The 12,564-nt window shown below is 37.9% G+C and overlaps 1 protein-coding gene across 1 annotated transcript; it reads left to right on the top strand.

Annotated features, from left to right (window-relative positions):
* Position 1: 1 nt before the first annotated feature.
* LOC105899366 (uncharacterized protein C2orf80) lies at positions 2-12,461 on the top strand. The gene is made up of 9 exons (XM_012826538.3): positions 2-130; positions 8,691-8,786; positions 10,189-10,270; positions 10,728-10,810; positions 11,060-11,138; positions 11,374-11,451; positions 11,555-11,642; positions 11,776-11,879; positions 12,130-12,461. The coding sequence occupies exons 2-9, from the start codon at positions 8,746-8,748 to the stop codon at positions 12,196-12,198; spliced, it is 624 nt and encodes a 207-aa protein (XP_012681992.2). The 5' UTR covers positions 2-130; positions 8,691-8,745; the 3' UTR covers positions 12,199-12,461.
* Positions 12,462-12,564: the final 103 nt, after the last annotated feature.

Below are 12,564 nucleotides of genomic sequence, written 5' to 3'. Positions count from 1 at the left end.
CACTGCTCCTACGGCCGAGGGAAACAAAGCGTCACGAGAGGAAGAAGGCTGTTAAAAGCACAGACAGGACCGAACAACTCCTCCAGAGGGAGAAGGGGGGACCTCGCAGACACAGCTCTGGCATTTACAGGTTAAACTGACTTTCACCAAAAGCAGCAGTAATATGCAAACATCGCAAAAGCCACAGCTTCCTGATTAGTTTACTTTTATGTTACATATGCGGCATATTTCATGATTTGTTCAGTCATTTCATTCTAAGATCAAAGAGTACAGCTATAAACTACATCAGCTCTGTTTTCAAAGAGATGCTGAGAGCTAAAAGGAAGTACTCTGTGTGTGAACTTTGTGCAATAGCTTAAGACTCAAAGGCATGCATGTGCTCTCAAAGGAAGCACATGACTCCATTCACTCACACCCTTACAAAAGGAAAACAACCATAAAAGCAGGTAGCAGGCAGCCAATAAGTCTCCCAATCTTTAAGTATTCAGTCACATAATAATCCGACAGAAAAAAAAAAACGATAACACATTTGGCAACAGCAATCCTCATGTAAAAAGGAAGGTTTTCACTTCCTAAAAGAGGAACTTGTTGAATTGAACTAGTGAAGTTAATATTGGCCACTGCTGAAAAAAGTTCGAGTCAGGATATACTTCATCATGGTTGACAGCATTCACTGATAACATACCTCGCACAGGTAACACAGTAGTGAAATTAACAAATGCAGAATAATCTTCAACACTTTCTGTGTGTCTGCCTTATCCCTAGGTCACTCTATAGACGTAAAACAGATTAACAGCTGTAGTAAATAGGCTACACAATAACACTTTCACTTACTGTTTGGTGAATCCAACTGACTGGTTTTGAATGAAACACGTCATCATGATATCAAAATACAAATAATCTTGACAACCAGGCCAACGTTACAACCCATAACGGCGCGGTAAAGAGAGAAACCATAAGAACATAAAACTGTTATCCTTTTCATTCTTTAAAGAAGCAAATCATGTGACTACAAGGGACGAATGGCCGTTATGAGCCTAAAAGCTATTGCTAGCTGGATTCAGAACTAACTTTTCATAACATCTTGCACGGCGCGTTTCTGCCACCAATCTGATCTACGTTACTGTAAATGCGGCGGTTGTTACACTAATTTGGCAGTCGCAGTTGCCATATTTTGAACTCACTAATTCATGTTAAACACATAGATCTATAAATATGTATCTACTTTGCTAATCAGAACTGCCTGTTCGTGGGATGGTAGTTAGGGTGATGATTGTAAAATGTTTAAACTAAGCAAGCACGATAACAACCAAACATGTTTATTTCAATTACCTTAGGACGACAGGAAGACAAATCATTCATAAATTCAATACAACTATCCAATGTTATTACCATACACGGACACGCTTGCTAGAGTAAGATTAAAAGCTTGCCTAACGTTAATCAATTGGATTGAAGTCATTCACGTTAGCTGTCGTCTGCTAACCAATTCATCTGCTATCTGGCTAGCCAGCTAATATAAAGCAAGACGGGTTTTAAGGTAGATTCCCCCCACACTAAAAACAACAATTATTAGCACGTTAAATACTCAACCACTCGGAGCACTAAGCATGGTTTCCCCACCCGACATGTATGAGTTAGATGATGTTTCCCAAAGACCCTACAGCAGGCCTAACGTTAGCGTATTTCACCGGAATGTTTGAAGCTACTCCGAAGCCAGCTATCGTTAGTCAGACTGTCTGCCACTTTACCTTGGTTGTCAGCTTCTTTAAAACCTTCGTATCATCTTGACACCAACAGAGTTAATCATTTCCGAAGAAATCACCAGTTTGGATCGACTTCCATAATTTAATGTTTACCTAATGCTATCTAACGTTATCAACTGGATCATCCCTCTGAAAAACTATCCTTGCTAACTAAGGCATAACGTGTAGACCTAGCGATGGTCTATGTTGTGATCACGAGACTAGGCATTACAATCAAACTAGGAGAGCTTGTACTAATCGATGCAGTGAATGGCAGTAGAAGTAGAAACTTGATTCGTGAAGTCTGGGTTACAATAGGATCTTATATGAAGATGAGCACAAGGAAAGGGAATGAAAACATTGATTAATCGATCAATTGAATATGCTTTAAACGTTGAATATGTAGCCTAATTACAGAATAGGATATATACCAGCCAGAGTTAAATGGTGAAGTAAAATTAGCCTCCGTGAAATTATATCCCAGACTCACACCACAAACTCTTCTTGTTCATCTTTAAATAGACAAATAGATAGTGAGACAGACAGCCTGAAAGAGGGAGATTGACTGACTAACCGATTTATTGATTGGTTGTTTGATTTGATACATGATTTACAGTTAAAGTTGGATATCAGGTGCTTCCTAAAGTTAAGCTTCTGACATCAATGCATAACTTGTCAGAAAAAGATGCTTCTTCCAAAAGCCAAAAATAAGGTTGTAGACTAGATCTTGTCAGTTCAGTTAACAATCAATATTACCCTCTTAGAATAATGCAATAGCCATGCTGGCCAGTCCTCTGACTGACTGTGAACACTCATTGAGATTGTCATAAAAATACTTCTGATCATTATTTCACAAGTTGCTTCATGGTTATGCTTTCTGTAGCGTAGTTCTGTGCTAAGCAGCTATTCTGTGAACCTTTATAGCCTGTGGCTTGCCCCATTGTTAAAGTGATTGACAGGTGTTCCTTAATAAATAATTCAGGTGTGAGCCGAATACCTGAGACCACTGTTATACTATCAGTCTATTTACTTCCTGTCTTCCATGACGAGAACTGCCCAGCAGAAGTCTTCTGTTGACGTATTTACAGTTTCCTCAGTGTTTCTTATAGAGATTTTCAGGTGAGTTAAACAGTCTACCAGGGTCTGTTCTATTCATTCAAAATTGGTTTAATGTGAAAGTAGATTACCTGTACTGTATCTTTTGCATCACGCAGTTTAGTCCAATTCATGTTTGCCAGACCTTGCTTTGAAGCTTACACATCTCAAGCAGGTGTCTTTAAATGGACGTCAGGACTGTTAAATATTTCTTAGTTTCATCCTCTTTCATTTCCATCAGAACTATCTTTGAGCTTCTATTCACAACATACCATATTCACAGAACAGACATAGATTTGCTTGTTTAGTTCTTTTTCGATAAATCCCAGGAGGAATGGATTACTGTATGCATACTGTTTTTCTAAGACTGCATGGGTTGCTGTCTTGCCAAACCTGATTTGATGGAGATAATTTCCAAGCACTGTTAATGACTTAAGAATATATGAATCAAGTGCCTTGTATTGATACTTACTTTGTATGAATCATGTGCTTATGTAAGCAGGGACATGGCTTTTCTGTGTTTCTGTGTATATGTGTAACTTTGATTAGTAGTTACTGGCGCCACTTAGTCTGCATATGTGTAAGATCTACATGCGTAAGTGAAGGAACCTCTTGTCTTTGTTTAGGTGAGCTCAGAGGTGATAAGAAGGGTCCAACTGTGCCTGCAACCCTGCATAGAACTGACATTCTTGTATCTCAGCAGTTGGGATGACGCAAAGCGACTTTTAGTCAAGCGTGGCTATTCCTGCTGACGTTAGAATGATGTATGGCGTCAGTATTAGATACAGAGTAGATAAATTAGATAAATCCTAAGTATATAACCCCTGTGCAATGTTAGTGAAATTGCTTCACCTTCATCCTTGTGCTATGAGTGAGCCTGATTGCAATTGTTATTGAATAAATATACTGATCTACAACTCTACAACGGAGTCCTGAGGTAACTTAAGAGTGATTTTTCACCTATCATAATTGATAGCTTTTTATATATGGGCCATTCTACCGAATTGGTGCAAAGTGTGGTCCCACAACAAGAAAAACTATTTACAAAACAATTAAGTATTCAGACATAGATATTTACTAAGAATATGTTATGGTATATTTAAACCCAAGACATTAAATGAGATAGGGATAAGCTAAATATATACAAAATCATCATTTATAGGGTACTTTCTATTGGGAAGTAGCTGTCCCCAACCCTGGCATCTAAATTTAAATTTCTGTAAATAACACTTTTTAGATTTTTTAAAATTTTTTCAATGATCTAATTTTAAAGATCTTTATGATTAAGTTTAAACAGAACTTGGAAGATTTAGATTTATTGTGGGTTTAATAAAAAAAAAAAAAAAAACTATACTCAAAAAATCATAGTTTTCATGTCACTACCGAAACACAGGAGTTTTAGTCCATTGGCTGAGCCTGTTTTTTAGCCACACCCCTGCATTTATAACCAAGCAGTGATACTGCATCCCTGTCCCTCATGGCTGAATGGTAAATAGATATATCCCATACTTTTGATATAAATGTGTTCCAAAGTCTGAAAATCAGTGTGTAACCTTAAGAATTGTCACTACCGAACACATATTTTCTTCAATTAAGTAAACTTTTTGGGGTTTTATGCAATGTATTATGTTTGTTTGTGTGTACACCTCTTCAAAGATTTGTTTGCTAACCATGTGCTTGCTAGAATAATTTATTTATGCTCAAATTTAGCTAGAATTGTCACTACCGAAACAGTCACTACCAAAACAGTCACTACCAAAACATATGGTAAAGTTTCGGTAGTGACATGATCGTTTCGGTAGTGACAAAATGGAATGGTAAGTAGTTCAATCCCATCATTTTGAAATAAATGTGTTATGTGGATTAAATGGTAAACATGTAGATAATGCTGATTTCTATCTGAAATTGTTCAGGAGAGAAAGAATCATAAGACACCAAAATGCCAAAAGGAAAAAGTGGAGCAGAGAGGCTGAGAGAATACCGAAAAAGAGTGAGGGATGACCCAGTGAAACACCAAGAATATTTAAGGAAGGAGAGAGAAAGAAATACGAAACGAAAGGAAGAAGGAAAGTTGAAATGTATCAGTGATTTATCCAACAGGGAGCAAAAGAAGGTCAGAAAATCATGGAGGAAAAGACAGCAAAAGCACAAAACATTTGTGTTTTTAATATTCCCAACCTAAAGCATGGTATGAGTTAAGATTAAGCAATAAGGTTGAGGAAATATGATACAACCTTGCAAACAAAATACTGTGGTCACTACCGAAACAATGCTGTCACTACCGAAACACTGGATGTTTTGTAAAAAATAAAGTATATTGACTTATCAACTAAAATGTTATGATACTGATTCAATTTCATCAATCATCAACTCTGGAATCAATATGATCAGTATTTTGCATTTTACAAAGAAATATTGCACTTAGATTTGGATGAATTGTATAAATTGAACTTTGAAATTTGGTAAAAATTTCATTTTTATTGATTTCATTGTGAAAACCTTCAAGAAATATTTGTAAAAATACTCTTCAGAGAAGGGAAGGAAACACAATCTGAACAGGTTAATAATAATACGTTTTTACTATAGTTTATTACTATATTTCGGTGGTGACAATTTTTGGGAGAGGAAAAACATTCCAACACATTCTGAAAATACAATATAAAAATTGACGGTTCATTTACTAGATATGTGTACTTTAGATATGGTACAATATACAGTGGGGAAAATAAGTATTTGAACCCCTGCCGATTTCGCAAGTTTGGCCACTTGCAAAGAAATGTGTGATCTATAATTGTAATGGTAGGTGTATTTTAACAGTGAGAAATAGAATATCAACAAACAAATCCAGAAAACTGCATTTTATAACATTTATGACTTTATTTGTATTTGATGCAGAAAATAAGTATTTGAACCCCCAAGCAAACAGCAAGAATTCTGGCTGCCAATGACCAGTTATGTGCCCAAGAAGCACACAGATTAGTCCTCATTAGGCCTAACAAGGTACACCTGATCTCAACTGGTGACGTGTATAAAAGAAACCTGTCCAAAGAATCATACTTCACACCTTCAACCTCACCACCATGGGCAAGACCAAAGAGTTGACCAAGGACGTCAGAGATAAGATTGTAGACCTGCACAAGGCTGGAATGGGTTACAAAACCATCGGCAAGCAGCTTGGTGAGAAGCAGACAACTATTGGTGCGATTATTCGTTAATGGAAGCAACACCAAACAACTGTCAATCGCTCTAGGTCTGGGGCTCCATGCAAGATATCCCTCGTGCGGTATCGGTGATCATCCGAAAGGTGCAGAATAACCCCAGAACTACACAGGGGGAGCTTGTGAATGATCTCAAGGTAGCTGGGACCACAGTCACTAAGAAAACCATTGGCAACACACTACGCCGTAATGGTTTAAAGTACTGCAGCACTCGCAAGGTCCCCCTGCTCAAGGAAGCACATGTACAGGGCCGTCTGAAGTTTGCCAATGAACACTTAAATGATTCTAAGGAAGATTGGGAGACAGGATGTGGTCAGATGAGACCAAAATCAAGCTCTTTGGCATCAACTCGACTTGTTGCGTTTGGAGGGAAGAATGCTGAATATGACACCATCCCAACCGTCAAGCATGGAGGTGGAAACATTATGCTTTGGGGCTGTTTCTCTGCCAAGGGTACAGGACGACTCCACTGCATCGAGGGGACTATGGATGGGGCCATGTAACGTGGAATATTGGGCTTGAACCTCATTCCCTCATTCCCTCCCATTGAAAACGCAACCTTAAGGATTTGGAGAGGATCTGCAAAGAGGAGTGGACCAAAATCCCTCCTGAGATGTGTGTAAACCTGGTGACCAACTACAAGAAAAGTCTGACGTCTGTGTCTGCCAAGAAGGGTTATTCCACCAAGTACTAAGTCATGTTTTGCTAGGGGTTCAAATACTTATTTTCTGCATCAAATGCAAATTAAGTCATAAATGTTATAAAATGCAGTTTTCTGGATTTTTTTGTTGATATTCTGTTTCTCACTGTTAAAATACACCTACTATTACAATTATAGATCACACATTTCTTTGCAAGTGGCCAAACTTGCGAAATCGGCAGGGGTTCAAATACTTATTTTCCCCACTGTATATACGGACAAAGTTTTGGGAATAAAACATACAAATTTTCAAAATATTTCCAACCTGACTTTGCACCAATTCGGTAGAATGGCCCATATACCGTAGTCTAAAGCCGATACGTGGTAGTCTCTAAGCAAAGTTCTTGAGTGACCAAAGTCACATGAACCTAAGAGTTTATTCATTGGTGTCTCTTTTCTCATTCATAGTATCAGGGTCATGGGTCATGGGTCACCACTCTCTGTAGAAGCATGCCAAGGCACAACCAGTCTTCCAGTAGGATGAATGATATTACTGGCAAATGTCCAGTGGTGTATAAAGTACCCAAAAGCCATACTTGAGTAAAAGTAAAGATGCCTTACTGTAAAATGACTCAAGTAAAAGTAAAAGTAACCTTTTAGAATACTACTTGAGTAAAAGTCTTAAAGTATCTGATCTTTACTGTACTTAAGTATCAAAAGTAATTTTCTGATATTAAATGTACTTAAGTATTGAAAGTAAAAGTACAAGTAAATGCTGTTAATAAAAAAGCAGAATTATGAAGTTTATTCCGACTAGAATGAGCATACTTATAAACTGGGCCTTATTTGAACACAATAGGCAATACTAAAGCAGCACCGAAAGTAACAACCCAGTTATTACTTGAAACTGACATTTTTTTGTTCATCTTCAAACAAAACGTCCCAAAAAGCCATTATGAATTTTTTGAATTTTATTCTTTGTAACATTTTGTGAATGGGCTCCTGAGTATCCCAAGGTATGCATAAGGCACAACCTTAAAGCAATAACCTGGCGATCTGATACAAAGCCATAGCATTACATCAGGATCATCAGTTTTACAAGAGAGTTATCGGTACAGTGACTGTGAAATACTTTCAGCAACATGCACACACATTCCTTGAACAATCACGTTACTAGCAGCTATTTTGCTTCACACTGCTACGTTACTGTACTGTACTTTATATTGTCACCATCCTAGCTAGCTAGCTAGATACCTCGCCAGAGATGGAATAAAGAATAAGAATAAATAATCTTTGTAGGTTATTAGCTAGCTTAAAATATTATATACAGATCTTACCCAGCGGTGAAAGAACATGACTAGTCTACAAGGTTGTGCTGGTAGCATGAAGAGGTCGTGGGGTTTATCATTTATTGATTGAGACCTGTATGCTTTTGCTTCGATTATTGTATACATCCTCCCACTGCATATTGCAGTGCATTTTGCCTTGATCTACAGGATATCGCGGAGATATTACTCCAAAAAGAATCATTGACACTGACAGACAGTATAGTGCATGAACGAGTTCAAAAGACGTAGCAACAGTAACTAAGAGTATGGGGCTTTTGCGAACGGTCAATAGCGCATTAACGTGCGCTAGGACCACTGATTCGCCAAACCTGCTTGCAGTCGTTGTTCTACCAAAGTCCCCGACGTTGGTCTCGTCACTCCCATGATTTTTTTTTTCTAAAGATGATTTGATTTTGTAACGAGTAACGAAGGTTTCATGGGAAATGTATCGGAGTAAAAGTATCAGTTTTCTTTGCAAAATGTAGCGAAGTAAAAGTAAAAGTAAACAGAAATATAAGTAGTAAAGTAAAGTACAGATATCCAAAAAAAACTACTTAAGTACAGTAACTTAAGTACAGTAACGAAGTATTTCTACTTCATTACTATACAACACTGCAAATGTCATGATACATATAATTTCCCTCCCGCATTTGTTTCATTTCAGTGAGTGGTCAAGCTTGACACACATTTGCTTCTGCTTGCTGTGGACCGAGTGAGAAATGGAGGCCAGACGACTGAAAAGAGACATTGAAGCATTACTGTGAGTTTCTCCTCATACAGCTACCTGGTCTCGTATGTATGGTAAAGGACTTGGCCGTTTCTGATCATTTCTGTGTCTTTGACTCACAGATCAGTCATACATAAATGAGAGTACTAAATAAATGAGAGTACTAGTGCTCAGGCTATATCTATATCACAAACCAGTGCAGAGTGCAGAGACAATTGATATATTCCTGGATAATTTTAACTTTACATTTTTGAATGACATGGATGTTGGAAGTCAAGAAAGCTGAACATAAGAGGAGAAAAAACTAAACCTTATCTTATTTAGAAAGCCAGAGTTACTTTGTCACCATTGGCAGTTATGAAAATGATAGGGGGGCTATAACACGTGGAAACCCACAGGGGTTAGTTATCGGACCTCTTCTGTTCAGTCTCTATATGCTGCCATTGCCAAATTCTACAGAACAACAACAGTGATGATACAACAACAGCAGATGATACACAGATTTATCTGGCTCTCTCACCAGATGACTACAGCCCAACAGACTCACAGTGTCAAAGTTTAGAACAAATACAATCAGAATCAGAATCAGGTTTTATTGGCCAAGTAAGTTTGCACAAACAAGGAATTTGACTTGGTAAAGTGACTCTCAGTGTGCTTACACAAAATATACAACACAATACAATACAATACAAACAAACAACAGTGCAACAGTGCAATGGACTAAGGAGTGCAATGGACTAAGGAGTTTAAGAAAGTATGTACAAGGCGGAATGGCTATATACAGTAGCTGTGAAATGTTGCACAACAGTAGTGCAAAGAAGAAGTGGAGAGTGCGAGAAGTGCAGGGATAAATATATAAATATAAATATATATGCTACAGTGGGTTAGTTGTTCAGTAGTGAGACGGCGAGGGGGAAGAAACTGTTTTTGTGTCTGGAGGTGAAACGAACAGTGATCTGTAGCGTCTACCAGAGGGGAGGAGTTTGAATCATTTGTGTCCGGGGTGTGAGGGGTCTGCAGTCTGCAATAATAATGGTATCAACCAAAATTCTTCAATTAGATAAAGATAAATCAGAGATTATTGTGTTTGACAAGAAAGACAAGAGAGTTAGTACTAGTGAACACCTTGATTCTCGGGCTCTAAAAAACAATGACCAAGTGCGAAATCTTGGCGATCTCCGATCCAATTCCGATCTCACCAGGTTATTGTCGCTGAACTTGTTGTTATAGAAACATCACAAGCTCTAAATGGTCACACAGAATTGGTTAAAAAAATGTTTTCATAGTTTTACTCACTTGACGCTATGATTTATAGACTTGCTTCTAATACAAATATAATTCTGAGTCTATTTGTTTGTTTGCTTGAAAATTAAAATAAAAATGTAATTTTGTCTTAAGAAAGATTAAAAGTCAAAAGTATTTTTCTGTTTAATAGTGGTGATTACATTGGACAGAAACTCTGGGAAAATGGATTTGATCCCAAAGGGAAAGGAACGTCTACCATGTTGGATGACCTTGTAAGTGAGTTTGCCTTATTTCCATGTGGAACATTCAAGATAATTACAAGACTATTTTACGTTATGTTCATTATGGTACACAGCATTGCTTACTCCTCACGAGAAAGAAAGAAAACTCATGGATGTGATATTCATAGACTGAGAATGAATACCTAACAGTGGAAACATGATACCTCCACAAACACCCAGCATATCTTCACAAAGACACATTTTCAGTGTCTGATTTTAGTTTCTGATATACTCTTTTATAACTATGTATTGAATGAAGATCAAGAAGCAGTTGCAATGCAGTCTAAACAATCTCAAACAATTGTGTAGTTTTTCAGTGGTGATTTCTTTGATTTGTGATTTGTGTGTGTGTGTGTGTGTGTGTGTGTGTGTGTGTGTGTGTGTGTGTGTGTGTGTGTGTGTGTGTGTGTGTGTGTGTGTGTGTGTGTGTGTGTGTGTGTATTCACAGGCCCATTATGACTTGGCTATTAGTGTGGCACTGTGGTGGTTGAATAAAGATGATGGCAAAGACCTCATGGAAAATTTCATCATGTGAGTGATGTGAAAAATCAGTTTTCCCTTCCAGTTGGGGATAGTCGGTGGGACTATTGGCAGTACAGACTTGTGTTAATCAAATGCACACATTTATACATGAAATTAAAGACATATTATGTTTATTTCAGCACAACCTATTTTGTTCTAAACTGTAAAACAAAATTATCCTGATTTCTGTAGTTTTATGTTTTATTTATATTTCATTTTTGTGTGTGTGATTTGATTGTGCTCCTACAATGGACAAAGAAGCCCTGGACACATACAGTACCCCAACCGAATGGAGCGAGAAGCCATGATCCTCTCCTCCTTTGCCGGGGTGATCATGGTGAGCTCATGTTATCTTTAAGCAAACAACACGTATACAATAGAGGCATATGTACAAATTTTATATTTTATATACATACTGTATATAAGTTTTATGAACATACATCTATATGTGTACGTATACAGATCTCAAATTGTACTAAATGTATATGTTTCATTTCCAATTAAAGTAACTAGTCATGACACTACACTTAAAACAGCTAATAAGACAGCAGTCTGTGTTGCTTGTGTTTTAGAACAGCTTGCCAGTGAAGGACATCCTGTCTCTGTACAACTGCAAGCCATCTGCCTCTTACCCTCACAGTCAAACTAAGGTAAACTGAGTTGCATTCATGTTGGCTGCCCTGCTATATCAGTGAAAAGTCTTCATGTTTGTTTGCTTTTGACAAATGGTCCACTGTCTGTTATCATTCCCAGAGTGCTATTGTTCACCCATTTGCCTTGTCCTACCACCCATTTGCCATGCTTGGCTCCTACAAAGCAGTGGATCACTCACGCAAGCACAGTATGTTTGTGTCCCTCCCACTTGGCAATAAACTGAACAATTTACCTGTGTGAATTCCTGGATTCAACTTTTTAAATGCAGAAACTGTCTGTGTGTGGTTTGTGATTATATTGGATTTGTTCTTTCTACCTAGCTGAGAGGCTGAAACGCTGGAAGTCCATCCACTGTAAGGCTGCCCCCGCTGTGAGGCAAGGTGCACTCCCGTCACCATCATGTTCCTCTGAGTCATCTTTCTCGGTAAATGGTTCACCACATTCTGTAAATCATTAAAAAAATGGAGAAATGGTAGTAAATGGTCATAAGAAATGAATTGTAGAATTTCATTTTCCGAGGGCAATCATGTGGCAATCATTGAGTGAATATTTCTTAGGCGTTACTGGTTGTATTGCACGTTGATGTCTTTTAAAGTTGCAATGGCGGCACCTTGTGGCCAAACAGAGTAACATCAGTACGTTATGCACCTTTGGTTAAAATATGTATCTTGCAGGACAGTGGAGACTCCTTGACTGAGAAGACAGAGCATTATGAGGGGTCACAAGAATCCCTGCAGGACTGAAGTCAGAACATGTCATTTCCAGAAATATAATGAGAGTGTCCAGCATGAGAGTTCTGCTGCAGGGCATCTTCAATGACGCCTTCTTTGTCACCTTCTCTACATCATTGCATGGATGGGATCTGCCTTGCGTTTCATGATTTGTTTCTTTTTCTTCTTTTGCTTCCCCACAGAACTTCAGTGGCTCTGTTATGTGCTTTTTCACGAGGTATACTTAAATGAATCAAAGTGTTAAACCCTTTAAATAAACTTCTGTTAAGAAAAGCCTTTCTCAGTATTCTGAAGTCACAACCTGGACAAAATATGCACACACACTCTCTCTCTCTCACACACACACACACACACACACACACACCTTCCCCTATCTAC

The sequence above is a fragment of the Clupea harengus genome, chromosome 2 (assembly GCF_900700415.2).
Source record: "Clupea harengus chromosome 2, Ch_v2.0.2, whole genome shotgun sequence".
Lineage (NCBI taxonomy): Eukaryota > Metazoa > Chordata > Actinopteri > Clupeiformes > Clupeidae > Clupea > Clupea harengus.
The sequence above is the reverse complement of the archived record's forward strand: the minus strand, read 5'-3'. Positions and strand labels throughout refer to the sequence as shown.